Source organism: Pleurodeles waltl, chromosome 2_2 (assembly GCF_031143425.1).
Source record: "Pleurodeles waltl isolate 20211129_DDA chromosome 2_2, aPleWal1.hap1.20221129, whole genome shotgun sequence".
In the NCBI taxonomy this organism is placed as follows: domain Eukaryota; kingdom Metazoa; phylum Chordata; class Amphibia; order Caudata; family Salamandridae; genus Pleurodeles; species Pleurodeles waltl.
In genome coordinates, this window is record NC_090439.1 from 1,038,823,342 (window position 1) to 1,038,848,330 (window position 24,989).

Genomic DNA, 24,989 nt, shown 5'->3' on the forward strand with positions numbered 1-24,989 from the left:
CTTTATCTTTTGTTGTCTAAAATTTGGTTTAACTTCCACAATTGTTTTTAAGATGTTGTAAATAGTATGAGAAATAGTAGTAAGTATTCCTGTGAATGTTCAAGTTATTTAAAGCTGTGACAAAATTTTAGCGCTCAATCAGCAGTCTCCCAATCAGCATGTAGTTTCTGTGGTTACCATGCAGCAGTATATGGGTAACAGTTTAGAACCGTGACTTCACACAGTTGACCCTCACGTTGCGCACTGCTTTTATAAAATAACAGCGTGATTCTCTTCCATATAAGGTTTGCATATCGCTGTAATAGTAAACTTGATGTTTTCAATAATATTTTAAGTCCCCGATAATCACTGCACGTATGGCCGTCAAAGGTTAGCAGACTAGTCAATTTAATTATATCAATTCAATGCGCACCTTCCTAGATGTGCATGCGTGAACTTCGGAACATCATACAGCTTATTGAGTAAACATGCAAAGGAGCTCGAGCATCCAACAAATCAGCGACAGGAGTAGCTCGAGGGTGGCTTAACAAAGCTTAAGCAAATATTAAATAATTCCAGCAACTCCTGTGTCCCTAGTCAAAGAGGCTCAACTGGAACAGCATGAAGAGCAAGCGCTGTGTCCTCCAGGACACAAATGTCAAGTGACAGCCTGGTGCAGAGCCTGAACAGGGGTAAAATGAAGAAAATGCCTATGTGAGCTCCGGGGCTCTTCAAGTCGTCACCAAATGTAGTAAGTGACAGATTCAATAATAAGTAGTAGGAAAACGTATTTTAATTTTATGTTCAAGTCACAAAGCAAATGGAGCCCACAGCAAGCATTTCCGCTCCCTGTGCCGTTGAGCCAGTAAGCCGAACCGCAGTCCGCACCACACAAGCGAGCATGGAACACCCAACTCATTTAACAAAATATATATCATGAAATCAGAATACAAATAAGTTCCACTTCTGAATGTGGAATCTATCTTAAAGGTACACTACATACACTACCCAAAACAGTAAATAATCTAGCAACAGCACTAGGTTTTTGTTAAATAATCTCCTGCCAAAATCACTGAATTCACTCACTGTTGCTTTAGCTTAAAATGCTGAAAACGGTTGATAAGGTGTCCTGGACCTTTCTGGAAGCAGTTAGGCCAGATTTGAATTCTGATTCCCCCTCACCAAAAGTTTTGTGCCCATACTCTATTTTTCATATAGTACACTAAGTGCAAATGGTACTTCATCTATTTCTTTCCCTTTAATACACAGTAACAGAAAAGGTTAAACAAGTTCTGGTATTTTTCACAACATGTGAGCCACTACACACAATGTTAACACACAGGTCACGTAAAAGCATAGAAACTGGATCAAACACTTGTAAGCTGACAGCCTACAATGAGGATATAATGGTCTTGAAGACAAAAATATCTACATCAATAATATCTGGCAACATCTTAAAACCTTACCACAATCACCTTAGTCCTGAAATAAATACAAACCACTCCTCATATGGTACAACACATTAATGATCAATAAATGGGTTTAAAATTAAAAAAAAAACACTTAAATATCTTTGTATCCTATCCGAGTTTGACATACAACAGGCACTACATTTTAAAGCTAAATATATATCGCCTAAAGCACATGACATGGCACAAAAATGGTCTGTGGGGTTTTCACCCTGGGGCAGGGGGTGAGGGAAGGGGGTTGGAGGTTAATCAAAGCCATCAGAATGATTTCAGCTCCACTCAACTAATCTAAAGCAATGTTACCTAGGAAAATGTTCCTTAGTTAGTTTTAAAAATTTTATAAGAAATATTATTTAAAAAAGAACATTTCTTGGAGGAGGTATAAAAACAAAGCCCTTTCTAAGTTGCAGCCTACCAGACAGCATAGCTGTCTGGTTTGCTAAACAAATGTTTGGGACATTCAGAAAGCTGACCTATGAATGCATTCTGCCCATTGCTTGCCATTGGCTTTGTGGTATGCAACTCAAATTTTCTTGCTTTCCATTTGTTGGCTTTATTTGTTTTAGGCTGCCCATCTTGACTTTGGTCCTCCCCTTGCAAATCAGTATTTACAGTATCCTTCCCACTGCTCCCTTTCTGTAAAGAGGCCTGTAAATCTTGTTCTTACATGGTCACATTTGCTGTGCATTTAACGTCAGTGGTCAAATGTCAGGCGCTGTCTTTCGAGGGTGCTTGTTTACTTTTCTTTCTCCAACTTCAAAGTGAGAGGATTTATGAGACAATCTTGCTGGACACTGGGGGTAGGAAAGTTTTTGTCTTGCACATGACAATATTTAATGAACTGTGTAAGTATTTCAGAATTTATCAGAATTAGGAAATCTCAAATGAAGCACATTTTAGTTATTTTTGAAGGGTGTTGGAAACAAATACTTTAATATGATAAAAAAAAATTGTTTTCCTTTGAATTTCAATCTTTCTGGAGATATGAGTAACTAAGGTATTTTGGCCCAGTGTCAGCTGTCACCCAGGGAAACTTACCCTCCAACATTTTGGAAAACTAAACACATGAGGCATTCCAGGGTGATGTGGCTTGCATTGATCCCACTACATTTACTTACTGAGAATTACACAATGTTCTAACGTTTCTGTGAGTGAACCTAGAATCCACACTTCTTCGGAGAATAGTGATAGCACACTGGCATGGGTGGAACTTTTGCCCACAATAGAAACTGTCATATAAAACAGGGCAGCCCACAATCACCTGAAACTAGGTGCAAATAGACAAAAGCTCTGGATGGGACAATTAATTTAGAGATGCAATTTCACACAAACTGGCTTGAGAATACAAGTTTATAGAATACTGGATATCATGGTATATTTGCATATTTGTTTGGTGCGCAAAAAAACAATGCTATGTGCTCGAGTCAAAACAAAACAGGAACTGGTCAAAACGTGGACCGTGTAATGCTGTTGTAGTCTTCACATGGGTATATTTTGGGCCCATTCCTATGATGTGCGTTAGGTCCACCCACATAAGGCATGTTAGCATTTTTATTTCAGGAAGTGTGGTAATTCAGGGAGGTGAGACTCTGGCAATTGCCGGAAAGTGCCTGTGATTTCTGTTACAGAAATATGGGAAAGATAATGTAATTGTACCCACACTTTGATTTTGCAGGGCAATGTGGGTAAACGATTGTGCTGGGATCCAGGCAAGCCACTCCACTCTTGATTCCCCTATGTCTCTACGTTTCAGAAGTGCCCTGAATTTGTAGGATGGATTAGATACTTCTAACCTACAGCTCAAGCATGGAAGTCATTCCCCATTTAAGTGAGATGAAATTGTAATTACTTTGGGCATATTTCTGACAACTGGCCTGGCATAGAGGATGTGAACCACCCATTCTGCCTCCCACTGACGACAGAAATACTGTCTGGTGCCCGGTCTTGACGGCAAGACAGTCCACTGCCTCACTCTATTTCTTTTCATACCTTTAAATTTTTCCCCAGGTAGTCTGCCCTTACATGAGCAGATTTGGGCATTACCAACCATATTCTCACCCCCGGGAAGGCTCAAATAGCCCACCAGAGCATCCAGGGGAAAAACGTGAACAGCAGAATGGGTTGTGGCACATGCATATCCTGGCAGTTGACTGGAGTTCCCCTACTCACAGATACCAGGCTTTCTGTCCCCTTGGAGGAAGACTGAAATATTCATCACCTATTATCCTAAGTAAAAAGGAATGATATGGGGTTTACCCCCTCTGTTGGCCAGTATGTCAAAACTACACCCAAAGAAATCCTAATTTAATTTCACTTGCCAGGGGAATGTCTGCATTAGCTGGACTTTAGGAATAGAGGGAGAGGACAGAAATCCTTTGTCCTTATTGTAGTGTTTGTTTTCAGAGGGAGAAGCTAGAATGTACTGGCACGATCCAGTTTTTTTGTTTTTAATACAAAAAAAATCCAGGGCCAAAATAAAATATTGGAGGGAATTCTATGCTTGCAAGGCAGCTTACCCTTACAAAAGGTGCCCAGTGCAGACACGGACAGTGTGCCAAATTGAAAAAAAATGCTATCCTGAGCACAAGTGTGACCTCTGATAGTTTGCTCCTGAACTAAGGAAAGTGCGTTAGCGGAAGGCACGGTCGCAGGATGAAACTACAGCATGGTTGCAGGATGAAACTACAGCTCCTTCTTTTGCTGGAGGCTTACCAGCTGCTCTTTGAATTAGGGAAAGGCCCCCTCCTGCAGGTGGAGTTAGTGCATTATTGCACCTGCTCAGAAGGGGACATCTACGGGTGTCCCTTAGCTCCTGTACTTGTGTCCTAAGAAGAGCCTTTGGGGGAGGGAGGGTGCACTGACTATGTGTCACCCTGGCTTTGAGCCACCTCAATGTGAGTGACTGTTTTTTTGCCTCTGCAACTGTGTCTAATACAGCACAAGTACAAAGGTAACATGTTCCCTTATTTTCATAGGACCAAGTCCTCATGTTAATGAGGGTGCATTCCCGCGAGATTAGGCTAGCACAAGATGTGCGCGTGAGCGATTCATATTGTAAAAGGGCATCTGCACCCTCTTTTATGATACCAAAGTGCCCCTGTGGGTGCCAGGAGAGGGGACAAATGCTTGGTGCATAGCAGTGCACTTTTGTTTATATGGCCCCTGGTGTCTAGTGTGCTGTCTGACCCACCCCCAATGTGCCATGTATGGGGCTCTATGGGTGAGTGGTGTGGCATGATGCTAGGACAGGCTGGCCCAAACCACTAAAAAACTCTCTTGTCTAGTGTGCTTTCTGTCCCCACCCCAGAGGATGGCAGATTGACAGAAAATCCACCAATAAAACCTCTGGGGACAGAAAGACTCTTTAGGCTGCAGTGGCGGGGTATTGGGATCAATATGCACCCCCTGCATGGGGGCAGAAAGACGGCTTGGTTCTCAGAGGTAGGAAAAGACCAGGCCCCACCCTATATTTACAAAAAATAAAAGAATCTTCCTGGTATTTACTATGCTTTGTGCACCCTGGGGAGGGCATATTGTGGGTAAATCCCCTAATCTACACTCTAGGGTTCAGAAAGACTGCATAGACTTCAGGGTTGGGGGTGCAGCCCAATGCCAGAACAGCCGGCCTCACCCTATTTTTTATGTAAACAAACCTTGGTGTCTTTTCAGATTTCTACCACTCCCGGTTGGCGGATCAGAAGTAAACTTTCCACCCATCAACCCCGGGAGGGCGGGGGAGGGACCGCGGGAGGGGGTTGGGAGGAGGGGTTAGGGGCATGACTGTTGGGGTATTTTTTGGATCCTAGTGTAACAATTGCCAATGCCTGGGCACCCACTTTTACTTTTAATTCACAGGCATATACTAGGTTGATCTCTGCTTGGTGATGACCCAGAAGTGATCCACTAGAGCGAGGTATCAGTGGAATAGCAAGAATTTCCACTTTCAAATGGTATTTCTTCCATTGTGATTGATGCATGGAGTCTGATCTGTGGCCCACAAGAGCCGAAAAGAGAAGGAGCTGAGTGGTTTTATCTAATATGTCTTTCTCCGGTGGTGACATCAGCTCACTATGTGCGCTACTCGTCATTCACCAAAAAATGGAAAAAAATATGGTGGGGACTCCAAAAGGGTGTCCCTATGGTGCAAGTACAAGAGAAATTTCCTACCTTTACTGGGAGGGTGTGATGTTTACATCCGTGCATTCTAAATGTAGTGCAGAGGATGTGGACAAAACGTCCTCCGCAATAAAGGGGTTACCAACTGCAATTTCCTTTTGCAGTTATGAGTGGCTAAGCCCTTGCACTGTCTAGCTACAGATCATCAGCTTTGGAAGTTTTACACCCATGCCACAGAAGTGTACAACAAACTACACCATGGAATATAAAACATAATCACACCGTGATATGATGCTAAATCCAATTATTTAATGAGATTCATGAAACAAAAATAAGTGAAGAGGGGGTGGAGTTTGGCCGAGTCCAAGTTGGCTTGCTCTCGCTGGAGCTCCGCGGCCGGCGCCTTACCACTGAAACTCAACCCGGACACACTTTGGCCAGCTCTTGATCGAGCAGGGACAGGAATGCACAGGGCATCTTCCGATGCTCCATGGGCCCATGAAAGGGGCTTCCGGAGACCCCCGGAGCCTCTTGATCCTTTGCAGCCTGGTCTTTGACCTTTCTGCTACGCTGGGGCAGGGATGACGCTCTGACGCAGTCCACAGCTGTCTCTTGAGCCACCGGGACCTCCCCACACCCATTGGCTGTCCCTTGGCAGGCACTGATGGTCTGACACCCAGTGGAGCTGTGGGCGGTGATGTCGCTCAGCTAATGTTCCCTGTGCTGCCTGGTCCTTTCAGCTCACTTCAGCCAAACCACCACCTGGCAGGGGAGTAGCATACTTACCTCTGTCACCACTGTGGGGCCGTCTTGGAAGATGCCATTACTTCTTCAAAGTGCCCTGCTCCATAGGCACATCACCTTATTGTTTTTAGTCTGGGATCCTCTTCTGCTTCTTCTGTTTGTTTCTGCACCAGAGACCAGGGTCCCACCTGGATTTTCTCCTTGGACTTTGGTGACAATGTGTGTTGGAGGGCCCGGTGATGATTCACTACACCACAGCCTGCTGAACCTTTTTGGGGCCCACTGCGGTTTACAGCTGTTGGACTGCTATGGAGGTAACTACATAAGAGGTCTTGTGTCGGCTCAGTTGGATGCATGCCGGGGGCTGTCCATGTCTCACCACAGTCAATGCCCAGGGACTTCCATTTTGGACTTCTCTCTTGTCGTGCCCTCTGGCACTTCTCTCTTGATCATAGTGACTGTTTGATGGGGACCCCTATTATGCTCCACACCTCTCCTTTTTAACCAGCTGTGCGATTTCTCTGGCATGTGCTTTGCAGCAGCTGTTTCTCTACGGATCCTTCCCCTACATGTACTTGCCTGCAACTGTAGAGATGCTTTTTCCCCACCACTCTTACCCGGGCCCTCCCATTCTCACTGGCTGCAGGCCGGAATGTCCAAGGGTAAGGCTATGCAGCAGCTCAGGTTCACAGACGTTGTGTCTCCTAGGTCGAAATAGCCTCCAACTGCCATGGCAGAAGTCACTCTAGAGGCCCTCATAAAGGAACTGACGAGTATCAAATCAGCCATGGACTTCATGTGTGAAGATACCAAGTCCACGGCAGCGGACTTGGAATCATTACAGAGCCAATCTGGCACTTTTAGTGCACTGCTTGACACCACAGACCACATGGTGGAGGCTGTGAAGGACCACCTGACTATCCTGGAAATGGGGCTCAACATTGGCAATGAGGTTTGGCACCTCTGTAGGAATCTGACAGAGCTGGAGTACCACAGTCAGAGGAACAATGTCTGTTTTTGAGGGGTCCCAGAGGGGGCTGAAGGGAAAGACCCAGACAGTTTTCTATCCACCTTTCTTCTAGCGCTTATAGGTTTCCAATTCTCTCTGCAGTTGAAATTCCAGCGGGGCAACAGGGTGCACCCAAGAGGGGGCACTTATAATACTCGTAGGCCAATTCCTATCCGCTTTTTGCACTATGCCCAGGCTTGATGTCTATTGGTGCCCGGACCGCACAATGGACCCTTTCTGTACCAGTGGGCTATGATTTACATTGTGGCCGATTTCTCTCATGAAACCGCCCGCCGGCGGAGGACATTTCTGTCACTGCGGCCTGCCCTCTGAAAACTCAGTATGGCATACTGGAACCAACCACAATGCTGATCACTATCAATGGTAAGAACAGGGACTATGATGGAGGAGCGGAGGGAGAGGTCCCCAGAACTCTGAAGCTCTCAGAGAGGACACTTCCTTATAATGTCAGAGGTTGAACTTGGTCCCTGAATAGATGAGGGGGACAGGGCCTCCCGCAATGGGTTTACTCCAGCAGACAGGGGCTGAGACTAGTCCCGCTCCCCCATCAAGCCCTGATGGCCGTGTCACCTAGATTATGTTGCTCCAGTGGGACCCTCCCAATCCTCAGATGTCTCTATGGTGGTGAGATTCAACCACTACTGACTACTGTTTGTGGGGGATGGGTTTGTGCATTCCTCGGTTATACCCCAGTTGGGACTTTGCCCCAGGAGCTAACATAGGTCCTCGGTCATGTTTCTGAGGTCACTGTCATGCTCTATTTGTTTGCCATAGTGCACCTCATGCTATCATTGTATGCCTAGTGCTGTGTACGATGTGCAGCATGCCCAAGTGGTTCATATTCGATGCTGGTGTGGGTTGTGGCGGGGGTGCTGGGCGAGCTGCAGGGTATGCGAGACTGTTTCACCCACTTACAGTAAATTAGTTGGATAGTGTGTTGTTGTTGGCTACCTGAAGACACGCTAGGTGTCCTCTTTTGGGTCACCCGCAGTTTTCTCTCTCTTCAGCTCAGTTTCAGTTCCCAAAAATGAACTCAATTGTACTGTAGTCAGCCAGCACCACACCACGCTCTCATTTGCTTGGTCAACAGTGGTCCTTAGTTTCCACAACTCCTTAAATACTATCTGTTCTTTTCTTTGGGAGTTTGCCATTCCCCTTGTTCTTTCTGATTCCTCGTTGGGTGCTCCGACACACCAATTTTCTACCCTCTATTGTCTGCACTTATATTGTCTTCCATGGGTTCACCATTGCATCCCAGGCATATTTGCCTCATTTCCCTTAATGTCATTGGTCTTACTCATTACATAAAACAGAAAAAGATACTCACTTATTTCGCCACCAAGTCTCCTGACAATGCTCTTCTCCAAGAAACACATCTCTCGGAATCCGAGAAGTTGCACAGAGACTGGATGGAAAGGGTTGCAGTAGCAGCTGAGGGACTTCCACTCGCTAACTGAATCGACAGAACCCTCCTGGTCCATGAAGATGGGAGTGATAGCCACTCTCATATGTAAATCCATTTCCAACACTAATCAGAGACCGTGGACCGATCCACAAGGTTGCTACATTTTCGCTGGAAGCGCTGGACAGAACGTTACTGGTCGGATTCGTCAATGCCCCCAATCGGGACAGGAAAGCCTTTTTTTTCCTCCCTTCCTAGAGTTGTGGCAGAGGTTGGTAATGTTAAAGTAGTCACTGAAAGGGACTGGAATCCAGTACTTGACCTCTTCTTGACCACTTGGGTCCCCCGGACAAGTCTAATGCTCAGGACCAATTTTTTTGGGGGGATGCCCTGCAGGATCATCGTCTGACTGACCCCTGGGGCCTGACGCACCAAAGGGTTAGTGAGTACACTTTTTTGTGCACATGGCACCTGCTCTAGGATAGATTTCTTCCTCACAAATCATGCTTCTTTAGTTTATCTGTGGGACTGCAGCATAGCAGCAGAAGGTCAGGGGTGAGAATGAAGGGAGGGATCAAGGACCATGCCTTTGTGCACTAGAACTGGACTTGGGACATGTCTCTCCCACCTCCAAACGGTAGAGGCTAAATGTGGCTCATTAGAGGTTACCTGACAACAAACAGAAACTTATGGCACATCTTCATCACTACTGATTAGCGAACCGGACTCTTCAATCCCCCCGATACCTTCTCAGTCTTCTCTGGCTATAGAATTAATCGGTCAAAATCTGAGTCCTTGTTGATGACTGATGACGGTCCCATAACACCCTGCAACTGCTTTGATTTCACGTGGAAAAAGGCTGGGCTGAAACGTTTGGGTGTTCTTATTAACAAGGGCCTTGCTAACAATGTGACCAAAAACTTGCATCCTTTGATGACGAAGATGGAGGATGATTTCCCGCAATGGTCCACCTTGCAGATCTCCCTTTGGGGTCGGGTGCGGATGGTAACTGCACAAAGATTTAATTATCTCTTTGGTATGTTGCCACTTCTGGTCCCAAAGCCAACTTTGCATTCATTGAACAGGCGCATTAAAGAGTTTATCTGGGCTGGAAGGGAACCCTGTCTTAAACTGCTCCATGCCGATACCGGAGTCATGGGTCTCCATGTGCCGGATATATACTTATACTAGTTGCCACACCATCTCTCACAGCTGGTTTATCTCTCTGTGTCCGCTGATGATCAGCCAGCTTGGGTGTCCTTAGAACATGTCCCGAAAAGGGCACTGCTGGCCCTTATATTGTATGACTGTGGTGCTTCTGTGTCAGACTAATGTCCACAATGTGGTCCGTTTGGAAAGACTCTCAAACTCTTGCATACCAACGACTCCGTTCAAAGGGACACCCCACTCTGGTCCAATAGTAGGATTGCTATAACACTTTAGCTTTCTGTGCCACATCCATGTTACATTCCTTCAAGAGTAATTTACGATGAGCCGCAACTGAAGCTCCACAGGCCATAGCGGCAGCCCTAATAGTGTTGAAAGAAATATGTGACGAATATTAAATCTGCCTCTCAGCTTTTTCCAATAAAATAGACACATTCTGGTTTTCATGACTTGCTTTGAAAATTGCCTTGAAGTCAGTCAATACTGATTGGGAGGTATAGGTACTATATACACCAGCTCTTAAAGCCAAATGAGCTCCCGAACCCACTTCCTTGAGGGCCCCATCAACTTTCTTTTCAGTTGGACCCTTTAGGGTAATTTCTCCTCCGCCAGAGGATCTCTACACTAAAACCTGCCACCACCTACGCTACATGAAAAGAATCAAGAAGAATCTCCTACATATTCTAAAAAGGGTAACGTTTTGCTATAAAACGTGGCAAATTATTATTGTTGTGATCTTTCCACTCATACAAAATTACGTCCATCACATAATAATGAATTGGCCTTTCTACACACTGTGTTTTTTTAAATGCCTTAAACAGTATCTTTAGATGAACTAGGAGGTTCTCCCACTGTAAATCCCATAGTTTCTTTAATACGATTCAAACTTTCAGGAAGTGCTCCTCTATAAATGTACTTGCCTTTCAATTCAGGCACTGGAGCAGAAGAGTCATGGGAGTCCCCGGAGTTAGCAATATATGCCAGTCTCCAAAGAGGCCTTTACTTCACCCTTCTACCCTTTCAAAGAAAAAAAGTTCCCAAAATGATCCTTTTAATTCTATCCTCCTCCAAATCACTCTTCCTAGATCTCTTAGGGGATGGAGAACGAGATGAGGAGGAAGGAGAGGAAACAAGGCTTTTCTCCAAATGCTTCCCCATTTTACAATACTAATCAGGAGACAACATCGGCAGGATCATAATCTACCTGCAGATGCCAAAAAAAGCTTTAAATACTGCTGCAGTGAAAAGAGTAACTGTGCACATGCACAATACCCCTGCCATGCATGGTGAAAATAATCCCCAGCCGCTAGAGCACTACCGCATCTCGCGGTCTTCCAATGCACATGTGCACTTAATAGACACAATGTACCTGCCTTTCAGTTCAGGAAACGGAGCAGAAGAGCCATCGGAGTCCCCGGAGGTAGAAATAGGAGAATATATGCCAGTCTCCAGAGAGGCCTTTACTTCGCCCTGCTACCCTTTCAAAGGCAACAAAGTTTCTAAAATAAGCCTTTTAACGCTCCCCTCTTCCTAGATCTCTTAGGGCAGTGGTTCCCAATCTGTGCGCCGCGGCTCGCTGGTGCGCCATCAAAACTAGCCAGGGGCGCCGCACACAGTTTGGGAACCATTGAGCTATTTATAGCCCTTGGGCCAGTTCGTACAAAATAAAACTACTCAGTTGTAGCAGCTCTTTTTTAATTTTGTCCTTGAGCGCCCTCTGGTGGTTAAACACAAATAAAGGGATTCTACATTTCACAATATTTAAACAGTTATGTTATAACTACATAAAAATGAGACCTGCCCATTTTACTAGGGTTACCGTCAACCAATATTTTCCCCTTACTAAAAAACCCTATGCATGCTGTAATTAAACAACTGTTACATTTTTATTTTTTACAGTTATATATAGAATTACAATACCTTCATTGGCGTCATCCCAATTCTTTTCAGGGAGAAAAATGGATGTACTCCCTAGGCCAGGCTTACATCCCCCACCCGCCAACAAAAAGTAACATAATGGGGAGCCGCAGCCAGTGGCCAATAGATCAAGGGAGCCGTGGGTCGAAAATGTTTGGGAACCACTGTCTTAGGGGATGGAGATCGGGAAAAATGAGCATGTGCACTTGAAAGACGCAACTCGTAAGCCCCCCAGCCAGCTCTGAGTCGCAGGATTAATATGTCTGGGCCCTGCTTCCCAGTGCACCACCCCGAAATGTCGGCACCATCACAATCTCTGCTCTTCAAACAGAACACGGACCCACCAGCGCGTCTCTACAAATGCAAACAGTCAAGCTCTTCCCAGAGATGGGGAATGCTTTCCCGCTCACTTCATACGAAGCCAGGCATCTCATGAGCCCTGCAGGGGAAACCCCGGCCTTAACGATGGAGGAGCAAGCCTTTGGTTTTCAAGAAGTTCTTGTTGGTAGTGAAAGTGCCTTTGCTATCACGATGGATCAGCCTTCCTCGTCCTTGTCTCAGTCCTGGCCAGGAAAAAACACAGGAAGTGCTCATGGCATCCTAGCCCTTACATGGCTCCCAGCTGGAGCGGGTGTGGTTATTGGCTAGCATTTCCTGTTTTTGTTTCCTGTCCTGAGGTAGGGACAACAAGTAGGGTCAAGTGATGACTGGAACAAGGATGAGGGACAAAAAGGTAATGGCTTTTTGACTGACTTGATTACCTCTAAAGCATAACAAATACTAAATGGTTTCTGGTGCTGGAGAACACATGATGCATTGCTGAAGAACTACGAAAGCTTTATTGTGGGTAGTTATTTCCATAGCAAGATTTGTAAGTGCAAAGAACTCAGGTGATAGTAAGATCAAACCAGATTGTTAAGCAAGACTAAGGTACTACTAAGCTTTATTAAATAAACAGAGGCACTTATATTGAACCCAATGCTCTATCGCCAGACAATATAGCTTACTGTGAACCTCAGAGACATGAGCAGATTTTTTTTATAACAAATGAGCTGAACAACATCATTCTGTACTCTTTGAAGCTTTCACATAGTAGAAGCTGGCGGTCCCAAATGTAATAGATAGCAGTGATCTAATTTCTACATCACACTTAAGATAACGTCAGTTACATGTAAATCTCCAGGCAGAGAAGGGGTAGCATTTTCAGCATTTTTAGTGTATAGAAACACTGCAAACGCCACACATTTTCGAAGGTTCAGAAAGCTAGTGGTCCAAACAGAAACCCAAGTATCTTGTATTGGTTACTGTTCATTATTACCAGGTCAAAGTAATCCGTCAAACCGAATTTATTTCTGACAATAATTAAAGTTTCCATTTTACTGGCACTTAGTTTGAGAAAAGAAAGGCCACCCATTGCTGGGCTGTGTGCAGGCAGTATGAATGAATGAATCGTTTATTGTTCACTCAATTAAAACCTTAACAAAAGCGAAGCCAGTCTATGGCATGCAAGATAAAATAGCAAAACATAATATTTGTAGAAACGTGACAAACAAGTCACAAACTTAAGAGAAAAAGTTAAAAACATCAAGCTCTGCTGAATAGGAATGCTGATTAAAATACTGGTGGGGAAGTGCAGCGCAACACAAAGGCTTAATTAGTCAGAAGCAAGTGATTATCTCGGGTCCATTATCATCATAATGTCTTCCTGCACTTTAAAATTGCGCTCCCCCCAGCAGTAAATGAAGTGTTTGATGAGAGGTGCAAAATGCAGATGAGCAGTAGAATAGCGACAAGACACTTTGCCTTCGTTTCTAAAGAACAAGTGAGGTTACATCAAATTAGACTCAGTGCCGCAGTTACCATCATAATAGGTTCATGCACTTTGCGATTGTCCACCCGTGATCAGTAAATACGCTGCTTAAAAAAAGGTGCAAAGTGCAGGGAAGCAGCAGAATAAAAGCACGCCGAGATGGTAAAGTGCAGTGGAGAAAGGGCAAAAATAATAACAAGTATATAATAACACGTTCATGCACTTTGAGATCGTCCTTAATAAAAGGTGCAAAATGCAATGCAGATCTAAACAGCCACTGAGCTGGGGCCAAAAGTGACAGCATGAAACTTTACAGCTTTGACTAAAGGAGATAGGCGTCACTTCTCTAAAAATTGCGGGAAGGCTCCATCCTCCCCTGACAGTGGCCCCCCTCTGTGAAGAAGCTGTTTGTACATACCCTGCCTTTTAGTGCATATGCATCTGCTTTTGTGCACTCAATTTTTGTACCTTGCCTTCTTGCTTTCCCTGCACCACATTCGGTTTCCTGCAGTTAGTGTGCTTTAATTTTGTGCAGGTAATTTTGTTCTCTGTGCATCTCGTGCCGTGTTCTTCCGACATCAACTCTATGCACTCTGCACGCCTCTTATCACAGAAGCATCCAATTTCCCATTCTATTTCGTTCTTTTTTGTGTTTTTTCCACTAGCCATTTACTCTTTGCTTTCCATTTTGTGAACACATGCTGCTATATTTTAATTATGAGACGATGTGGTGTTATGTCCAGAGTTGCTGCTTTGGAACTTGGTAACCAGGATCGAGTCTCGGCCTCGGCTTAACATTCTGTGATTCTGAGCAAATCACTTCACTCTCCTGTGCTGAACAAAAAATGAATACGCCCTTGTGTAATGTAACGGGTGCTTGTGTAAAGCGCTACAATATCTTCCAGTCGAGTTTGTGCTATGTAAGATGGGAAAAAATATATAAAATTGTTCAGTTTCATGAGAACAACTACAGAAAGAGTGGGTAGTTACCATTCACTTGCATGTGACCGTTTCCTTTAGATGTTTGCTGGGCCACATTATGCAGGCTGGGAGTAGAACTGGAGTGGCCACTGTGCTTGATCCCACGTGTGCATGATGTGACCAGCATCTCTGGAAACACGCACTCCTCTTATGAAGGTCATAAAATTACTCATCCATACAAGAGGACTTTTGGGCCGAGTTTAGATGTGTAGAGATTTGTGCAAGGGTAATGAAAAGTAATTGTTTAAAATGTAAAACAAGGTAATTTTTCATCACACTGGTTTAGAAACATTGTTAAAGCTAAACAGAATGAGATGTTCAGCACAGAGCCAAGATCAATTTTAACCGCACCATTATCACTGACACGCTAAAACACTGTGGGCCTCATTTACGAGGCCCGTGGCACAGAACGGTGCAGCAAGTGCGTTGCAGTGCCGCCTTGCCCCACCAGGAAAGGGCAGAAATGCACTGTTATCTACAAGATACACGCATGTCTGTCCTTTCCCCCTGTGATGGTGAACAAATTGCTACCATGTGCCAATGCAGGCACCTTTGCACCATGATGCAAGGGTGCCTGCGTTGTGGGGATGATTGTTTTTGTGCAGAAAGGGACACCTTCCTGCACAAAAACAATCGCAAGAGGTGTTTTCCTCTTTCTATGTGTGCTGCAGAAAGAGGAAAAACAGGGAGAAATAAAGATATTTCTTCTGTTGCGTCACTCTTACACCACCCCTGAGGTGGTGTAGGAATCAGAAGCTTTCTCAGACTTGTTTAAATCTGGGACTGCGTCAGATTCCTACAGGTTACATGGGTGTTGTGTGGGAACACCACAAGCAACATCCATGGAACGCCCTTTTCACAGTGTAATGCGTGAAAGGGGTCCATATTTACAAGGTCATGAAAAGCCACAGAAGGCGGCTTTGCGTGGCCTTGAAAATTTGGGCCGGCACACTGGGCCACCGGAGCGTCAGAAAAAGAAAATGAGGCTCCAGTGGCCCAGTGTGTCGGTAGGTGACATCACATTCTTCCCACATCACTTTCAGGTAGCTGGACATGAAAACTATCCGACCCTATCTGACACAACCTCTTTGGGAAACCCACTCTGGTGAACACATGAAATTGGGCCTTAGCCACTAAAGGAGCCATGACTGTTTGGAGGGGAATTGCCTCCAGGTACCTCGTGGCATGGTCCACTACCACCAAGATATATCTGTACCATGATGCAGTTGGTGGGTCTAGGGAACTAACAACGTCTACCTACATCCTCTCAAAGGGAGTCCCAAACACTGGCAGTGGTATCAAGGGAGCCTTTGGTTTGCACTCTGTCTTGCTACTGACACAACAGGTTTCACAGGAGCCACAGAACTCCTTCACTTTGGGAGACATGTTGGGCCAATAGAAATGCTTAACCAGCCGGTTCCAAGTCTTATTCTGACCCAAATGATCTGCCTAGGTGATGTCATTACTTAGGGTGAGGAGAAATTCCCTGTATTTTTGGGGGACCACCAGCCTCCTGGTGGCTCCTCTTTGAGGTCTCTGGACTCACTATAGAGATCCATCCTCCCAGTAGACCCTCTAGAACCCACTGACATCACCCTTCTCTTGCCTAGAGGCACTCTGTCTCAGGTCCTAAAGAGTGGGACACATTTTATCCCTGACAAAACTACTCTCTGGTGGGTCCACCAGCTCCTGTCAATTCTGCCAAGTCGGACAGATCTTGCAGAGGTGGAATTCCATCCTCAGAGATCAGATCCTCCCCCTGAGGGTTACATTCCTCCAGCACCTCTTGAGTTCTCTGGGTTGGCTCACCAGACCCAGTGCCCTTTCTCTTGTCATTAGATGCTTGGCCCTTTGATCCAGGGTCCAAGTGTCCAGCCTTTCCATGCTGAGCAGCCTGTGACCTGGTCACAGCACATACCCACTCGGGATATGCAGCATCCTTGCATGGACCATTCTCTCCACCCCTGATCGGTCAGATGCTTCAATATCATTTCCCAGTAGGCTGTTCACTTGGAGAACAGGAGACACAGCTATCTGTTTAGGGCCTGTCCCACCTACCTGTTCCAAACTCATCATTGCCATGGGCTGGAGTTTGGTTCCGCTGTCTACATAGGTTACCTGGTGGTACACATCAGGTATGATCTGCTCTGAAGAAACCAGCTTCTCCGTGCCCATAGTCACACTGGCTTGTGTATCCCTCAAAGCCTCAACCTCAGTTCTATTGATTTTAGGCCTCTGCCTGTACCTCTCCATGCTGGGAGGCAAGAGGGCCAGGTTTGCATTTTCTACCCCACCCAGGGACACTAAGGTTGCCTCTAATAACCGCTTCCCCATCTCTGGGACAATCGCCACCCAAACATCTACACTAGCAATCCCTACAGACTGCCCAACAGAGGGGGTCTTTGTGCAGACAGCATCTCCTCTCGTGTCACGACTGATGACAGCCATTACACTTCCCTGCCTTCAAATGTTCAAGTAACTTCCCAGCCTTGGTAGGGTCAAAGTTCTTCCCCTGATACCCTCTCCTCTTGAAGGCGGATTGGCTCAGGGTGCAGGTTTTTGTGGATCTAGTGAAAAAAACTCTTTGTTTTTGACCTTGGCTTTTCCCTGGGGTGGGACCTGTCCTCCTTTCTTTTAATCACCTCCCTATTGTTAATGGGAAACCCAGGTTCTCACCCACTCATCAGCTGTCTCCTCAAGTTTCCTGGGACCAGACAACTTGGAGTCCAGTACAGACTGATTTAACTTCTCCTGCACACAATGTGCCCTTAAGAATTACATTTTGCCTCATCCCCTTGTAGGATCAGGAGCCTATCCCTCACAGCTATTGGGATCAGTTCCCAAAGCAGTGAACCCAATACTTAGAATGGACCTCTCTCATCTCTAAGGCCAATTCAAATGCAGCCAGCTATTTGTTAATATCATCCCCCTCAGTGTACAAGGGAACTATTCCTCTGGGAAACCTGGGATTAAACCCACCACCCCATTCCATCTCAGCACTTTCTTCATTGTCGCTGCCACCATTTCCTTCTACTTTTGCCGCCTCCCACTTCTGACTAGTGCTAGCTTCTTCTCTTCCAGGGCGATGGAAGCCAACTGCCCTTCCTTCCATGGAGCTGTCTGTGCCCAAGCCTTAAGTGACCTAATTAACTCTGCCATCTTGATCTTGTTGCTATTTGGTAGCCCCCTGGACCTACACTGAACCCTAAACTCAGCCACTTTGAGTTTGGTCAGTTTAGGCAGATCCAGCTTCGGGGTATCTCTAGTTTTGGGTCACACACACTTTACAGCCAGAAATATAACACATTTAGAAAAACCAAAAAGATGGATTACAAATCAGTTGTAGTTCAAATTTCAAACATTCTTAATCAAAAGTTGTGTTCTAAGTCAACTTAGCAGATTTTTACAGATCTTAACTTACTTTACTGTATGGTGTAATTCAAACACAAATACGTATCCACACATACGAACACAAAATAATGTTGGAGACTAGATTGTTGGTAGGGATAACTATGCACCTACCACTAGTAGCCACCACCCCAACATAAGATCCAGTCAAGGTTTCAATACATTAGCCCCTGGCTCAACCCCGGGTAGCTGGCTGCAAGCAGGAAGGCTTAAGTTAGAAGACAGGTATGTAAAGCATTTAAATACACCAATACAGTAAATAAATAAGACACAATACACAATTAAAATCCCACACAAATTTATAAACAAAGGAAATAATTTTATCTTTAAAATGACGCCATAACGACAAAAATCCAATATAGGGAACCAGAGACATGATTTTTTTAAAGATTTAATTTTAAAAATGCGCTTTCTAGTGTTTAAAAACCAATAGGGCAAACCCGAGACATCTGGTCGCGCAAGACAGGAACCGAGTCACAATTTGAGGCTAACCGTGATGGAGCCCTGCTCGAATACACTGAGCGGGAAACCTCAGACAAAATTTTACCTTTGGACTTAGTCGTTTTTCTGGAGATTTTTCTCTCGTCATTGGGTGATGCTCCTCGTCAGGCCAGGATCTGATGTGATGTCATCAGCTTGATTTACAGCAGTGCCCTGGTCAAATCCTTAAAGTGTTGTCGATGGGGAAGAGCTCCAGAACTTCAGTGGGGGAAACCTGAAATTCATGCCGGGTCACTGTTCCTCTGCAGAGGCTTAGTTCTCGTTCACGGGTCAGTCATATTATGGAGCTTTTTCCAAAATTGGCTCCAAACTTATGGAACTTCTTCCTGAAGTTCCCCTTGAGGGTTCCAAGTGTTCAAAACACAAATCCAAGGGTCCAGAAGCTCTGAGATAGTCCTTGAAAGTTTGGACCACAATTCCCACAATGCCTTGGCCAAATCCTTAAAAGTCCACTGGACACACTACAGGCTGAGGACTTCTTGTTTGCAATGGTGCAGGGGAGCTCTGTTAACCTGTTGCTTTCAGGAAGTCCACTCCTTAATCCTTTAGAAGCAAGGCAAAGTCCTCAGGGCTATAATTCCCAGTATGCAGCAGGAGCAATCCTGTAGAGAGCAGTCTTTTGGTTGCAGACCAGGATTCAAGCAGGGCAGTCCTTCTTCTCCTTGTAGTGTCAGGCAGCAGATGTGAGTTGCTATGCAGCTCTCACATATTTGTTCAATGGTCTGGGAGGACAAACAGAAGGGAACCCCTGTCCAATGAAATGCAGGATGCCACCCCAAAACATGACAGCTTCCTCTGAACTGTGGCATATTCTTGTCCCACAAAGCACTACACTTTAAAAATCCAAGATGGAGGATTTCTGTCCAGCAGAGTAAGACATGGTTAAATCAACCTTCTGGGGTGGCTCACTTCCATTAACATTCCATTAACACTTCCCCTCCAGATCCTCTGCAAATTCCTTTCCTGGGCCTGCCATCTGGCTGAGGGATACATGAAGAGGGAGTAGGCCTGGCTGGCATTGCTTTCTGTCCTGTTCTCTTTGAAGACCAGTTTGATTTACCCACCCCCCATTCTGGCCTGTGCTCTGCAGCTGCAGAGCTCCCCCCACTAGATAACCTCTTCTCTATGCAGGCCACTTATCTTATCAAAGCAGCTTGGCTAATCCCGCTATGGCAGACCAATCAGAAGAGGCCATTAGCAGGCTGGATTTTGGTTCACAGAAAGTCTTATAACTTCTATATTAGTTATGATAAATTCAACAGGGGCAAGCTGTTGGATTTATTGTTACCAATCTTTTGAGTCCTTGAAAGACACATTAAGCTCCTTCCCAGCAATATTTATACTTATGTGAAATATTCCATGTTAGCCTACGAGCTAAATATTTACAATTGAGGGAAAATTAAATGGGCAATTTTTCCCTCACCAGGGCTTATAAAATATACTTTGGAATATCTCTGCTTATTGTTACATGGCACCCCACCCCTTAGGCACTTAAGAGAGATCTTAGGGGTGACATGTGTATAAATACAGTAGATTACCACTTTGTAAGTACTTTTAATTCCAAAGTCGAATTTACACACTTTTTTCTTTTTAAAGACAGTGTGCAAGGCAGGGGTGCCTTTAAAAATGACAGCAGGCTACATAACAGTACACATTCCAGTGCATGAAATCTGCTGGGCCTCTAAACCTCCCTGCCCTAGTACATACTAAGAACAGTTTGTAACCCTCTTGCCCAATTAAATACTAGGAACTTACAGGGGTCTGTCACTGCCAAATGCAATTATGCACAGTACCATATACCTTTTTAATCAGGGCACTGGGCCTGGTTAGAAGAGCGCAGGGCACAGAGTCAGTTACCGCCAGTATGAGTCAGGAAGAAATGGGGTGACCAAACTAAAAGGATGGCTTTCCCACACTTACCAAAAATACAGTGCTCAGGTAAGACTTGGACAGAAAATAGACCACGTACTAAAATCAAAAGTTGCCACCATTTGCAAATTTGATAGCTAACAAGCATTGGCAAATCCAATAGGTCTTACCTATGCAAGAGCTACTGGCTTTCCCAAGGTGTTTTAGCCATGTTGTACATATGCTTAGCTGCTGTTCAGCATGGCTAAAAGTTATTGGCGTAGAGGACAGTGGTGTGGAGTGTCGCAGAGTGGAATGGTGCAGAGTGGAGTATAGTGTTGTAGAGAGGAGTGACAGAGTGTGATGTGTATTTAGTGGCATAGTCTTGAGTCGTGTAACATACCCTGGAGTGGCAGAGAGTGGACTGGTGTAGAGTGCATTGGCGTAGAGTGTTGCAGAGTATAGTGGTGTAGAGTGCAGTGGCATTGAATTCAGAAGTGTACAATGCAGCATCATATAATGCAGTGGTCTAGATTAGAGTGGTGCATAGTAGAGTGCACTGGTGCAGAGTAGAGTGGCAAAGAGTGGCGTAGAATAGAGTGGTGCAGAGTGACATAGAGCTGAATGATGCAGAGGACAGTGGCACAGAGTCGAGTTGCATAGAGTCGAGTTGCATAGAGTCCAGTGGCGTAGAGTGCAGAGTAAAGTCGAGTAGCATACAGTGCAGTGGTGTAGGGTAGCAAAGATTGGCCAATAGTATAGTGCCATAGAGTGCAGTGACAAAGTCAGGTGGCATAAAGTGGATTAGAGTGGTGCAGATTTCAGTAGCAGGAAGTGCAGTGTTGCAGAGTGGAGTAGAGTGGTGTAGAGAGCAGTGGCATAGAATACAGTAATGCAGAGAAAAGTGCAGTGGCACAAAGCGCAATGACAGAATGCATGTGTGTGTAGAGTGCATTGGCATACAGTGTGGTTAAGAGTAGAGTGGTGTACAGTGCAGTCAGAGTAGAGTGACAAAGTGCAGTGGCGTAGAGAAGATTGTTTCAGAGAGGTGTGAAGTGGCATAGAGTGGAATGTTGCAGGGTAGAGTGCAGTTGCGTAGAGTGGCATAGAGTGTAACGGCGTGAAGTGTAGAGTGCAGTGATGCAGAGTAGATTAGAGTGGCCTACACTGGATTGGCGTACAATGCAGGAGCCTAGAGTTGGGTGTTACAGAGTAAAGTACATTGGCACAGAGTGTATTGACATATTGTGCAATGTCGTAGAGTGCAGTGTTGCAAAGTGGTGTACTGTGGGGTTCTGCAGAGTAGATTGGTGTGGTTCTAACTACAGTGATTTAGACTGCAGTAGCACAGAGTGCCGTGGTGTAGAGTGGTGAAGAGTGCATTGGAATAGATTAGAGTGGTACAGGGTAAAGTAGAGAGGTAGCATGAAGTGGCGAAGAGTGGAGTGGTGCAGAGTAGAGTGCAATGGTGTGAAGTGGTGCAGAGTAGAGTGGAGTATTCATTGTGTGGTACCACACTGCCATTATAATCCGCACATTTTCAACTGAAACGACTATTACATTTGCACACACAGTTTTAATAATAAAACTATACAGTGCACAGACGAAAACGTGTGGCAATTGCATCACCTTGTGTAATGATTCATTTTGCTCGTATTAAAATATTTGCTTTCAAAACATGCCAGAAATAAAAAATGTGCTTCATTTTTGTACCTAATTCTAATATATTCTGAACTACTTACCGTTCATTTTAATGTTTTTGTGTGCTAGAAAAAAACTCTTTCCTACCCAAGTATCCAGCAAGATGGTCACATAAAACCACTCACTTTGAAGTCAGGGATAGAAAAGTAAACAAGCGGCCCCGGAAGACAGTGTCTAACATTTGACATTGGTCTTTGAATGCACAGCAAATGTGACAAGATAAAAACTAGTTTTACAGGTCTGTTTATAGGAAGGGAGCACTCTGACTGATACTATAAATAAGGTTTGAGCAACGGAAGGCACAAACTCAAGCTGGACAGCCTAAAACAAATAAATCCAACAAATGGAAAGCAAGAAAATATGAGTTGCAAATGGCAAGCAATGGGCAGAACGCATTCCTAGGTCAGCTTTCTGAATGTCCCCAAGATATCTTTAGCAAACCAGATAGACTGCAGCCTGAAAAGTGCCCCACATTTACAAATAGGGATAGTTTTCAGCTTGTATGTGTTCTGCAGAGTATATGGGAGACTGCATGCATCTGAGCAGGCAATGTTTGAGGTAATATCAGGGAACTCAACAATAAAACCTGTCCCACCAAAGCATAAAACGGCCCCTACACTCACTGTCAAACCATTCCTTTGGGAACTGCCTGACTGCCCGGTAGGTCAGTCCGGCCCTGATGGGACATTGAGGGTTATTTATTAATGGCATAACAGTGAAGTTTTTTAAATTATTAGGATTTGCATTTAGAGTTAATATTCTAACCTTCCCCAGGCAGCGTGCTATTTGCTGTGAAAGCTAAACACGACTTCCTAATACGTGAGACGAGGACTTGGTTATGGGGTTCTGCTTTAAAGCACATCACTGCACGTAATTTACCAAAAACATTTGCAAAACTCCACTTATCTACTATCGCATCTCGCAAAGTGGGCCATCTTTATATTGCTATCGAGTACAATTTAAATAAACCGGTGTTTAAAAAACTGCTATTTTCACTTACGGGTCTCTTCAAACCATATTCTGTTTATTTTGCTTGGGACCTCAATTTGCTCGGCATTAATATGTTCTCATGCAACAACCCCAAACACAGTTAGAATAAACGTGCCCTTGCAAACGATTCCTAAAACGAGCGGAGGCAGACAACTATCAACATAGCATTCAAAGGAGTGCCGAAGGCTCAACGCTACCATGTCTAAAATAAAACATGAGAAACTAAATTATGACGTGGAACTGCACGTCTATCCTTCTTTAGCTCTCATCGCCCAGCCTTCTTTAGATACGGCGAATCTGCCGCCCTCGGTACCAATCTCATTCTTTGCACGCCGTGCTGATTGGCCACTGCCACTGATGTATCTGCCGCGGAAGCGGGGTCTTGGCGCTACATTTACTTCCTCGCAGGCGCGCACCTCCCATCTGCGAAAGTACTAACGTCGAAAAAAAAGCTTACCTGATGCGGACGGCACCTCCATTCTCTGACCGCGAGTATCATTTATTGGGGACCGACTTAAGTCGTGCAGGCTATTTCACAGATAGGAGGTCTATTATAATTCTTACAGGAGAGATTTGGAGACGACATTGTCGAATCTGCGTCGCCGGACATCGTAGGTGCCTTTTTTTTTTTTTTTTGCACGGGGTAATGGGCAGAACACAATCAAGAGAGGCGCGTATGGGTGACATCACCAGAAGCGCGAGATATGCGCCATAGGCTTGACCTTTTTTTATTTCTATAGAGGCGATCTCTTATAAAGCCGGCAGTGCGCGCGGGGTGTCTGCCTTGTCCTCAACTGAAAAAGTGAATGCGGCGTCCATCTTGAAGTGTCGTTTTATCCCCTCGTTTATAATGGGTCATTTTTTGAAGGTGTCAAAAAAGTGACACTGCAGTTTATTCCTGATCAACAGCTGCCGTAAAGGATGAGCTGTAGCCTAACGGTTAGAGCTGCTGACTGAGACACATAGGAACTAGGTCCAGTTCCGGCGTTGTCTCACCATCTTGAGATGGTAGGCAAGTCATTTCTCCAGTATCTTGAGGAAAAATAAAATGAATTTGACCGTGTGTAATGTAAGCTCGTACTGCTGTAATGCACTTGGACCAAGTTCATGCTATATGAAACAAAAAAATAACCTGGGCCTGACTGTGAGCAGCGTTAACTTTGGGGAGAAATACTTACTAATAGTAGGAATACCCCAAAACAATGAATGGAGTTGGTCAATTAGCCACTATTTCATATAGCAATTAAAGCTGCTGCCTTCCCCTGAGATGTGCTTTAAAGATTCTCCAAAGGCTATGACATTATAGTTAAGTAAAACTTCAAATTAAAACCTCTTCATTTTGAACATGGCATTCCTGTCTTTGCTTTAATTATCAGGCAGAAATCACATTTTAAAGCAATTTCTTCTTATAATTCCTGATTTTTGTATCAGCCAGAACATTAAAATAACATTATGCCGGGGAAAAAAACAGCCAGGAGCCAACACTTTGGAAAATGCATTTTTTTTTTCCTACTAAAAGCATTATTTTTTTCCCTGCATTCGAAAGAAAAACAAGAAGTGGAAGCCAATATGTATATGCATGCAAGTGCAACTCTGTGTGGATTAATTCTATGTCAGGACCGGAGGCGAGGATTATGCACAATCTTCCTTCACTTTTATTTAACAGCAGGTTCAAAGTTCAACAAAAGAAAACTACAATGCCCATGGGACCCATCCCCATGGTAACCAATGTCCAATCACACTGCCATCCGACTGTCGTATAAATATCCCATGACGATGACGTTCTTCCTCTTTCTTCACTGCTCTCTGATTCAGATAAGTCCCCTTCCCCTTCTCTGTCTCTGAGTTCTAGAGTTGAAAAAGGCTTTGTCATTTTGATCGCTTGTTTAATGTTAGATTCTGTAATATCCTTGTGTTGATCGCGCG

At 44.7% G+C, this 24,989-nt stretch overlaps 1 protein-coding gene across 1 annotated transcript in view; it reads right to left on the reverse strand.

Annotated features, from left to right (window-relative positions):
* The window catches only part of ZFAT (zinc finger and AT-hook domain containing), a 645,246-nt gene extending 621,591 nt beyond the window's left edge, over nucleotides 1-23,655 (reverse strand). The window contains exon 1 of the mRNA XM_069220790.1: nucleotides 23,521-23,655. Coding sequence (XP_069076891.1) covers nucleotides 23,521-23,542 — 22 coding nt within the window. The 5' untranslated portion in view covers nucleotides 23,543-23,655. The remainder of the gene's footprint in view (nucleotides 1-23,520) is intronic.
* Nucleotides 23,656-24,989: the final 1,334 nt, after the last annotated feature.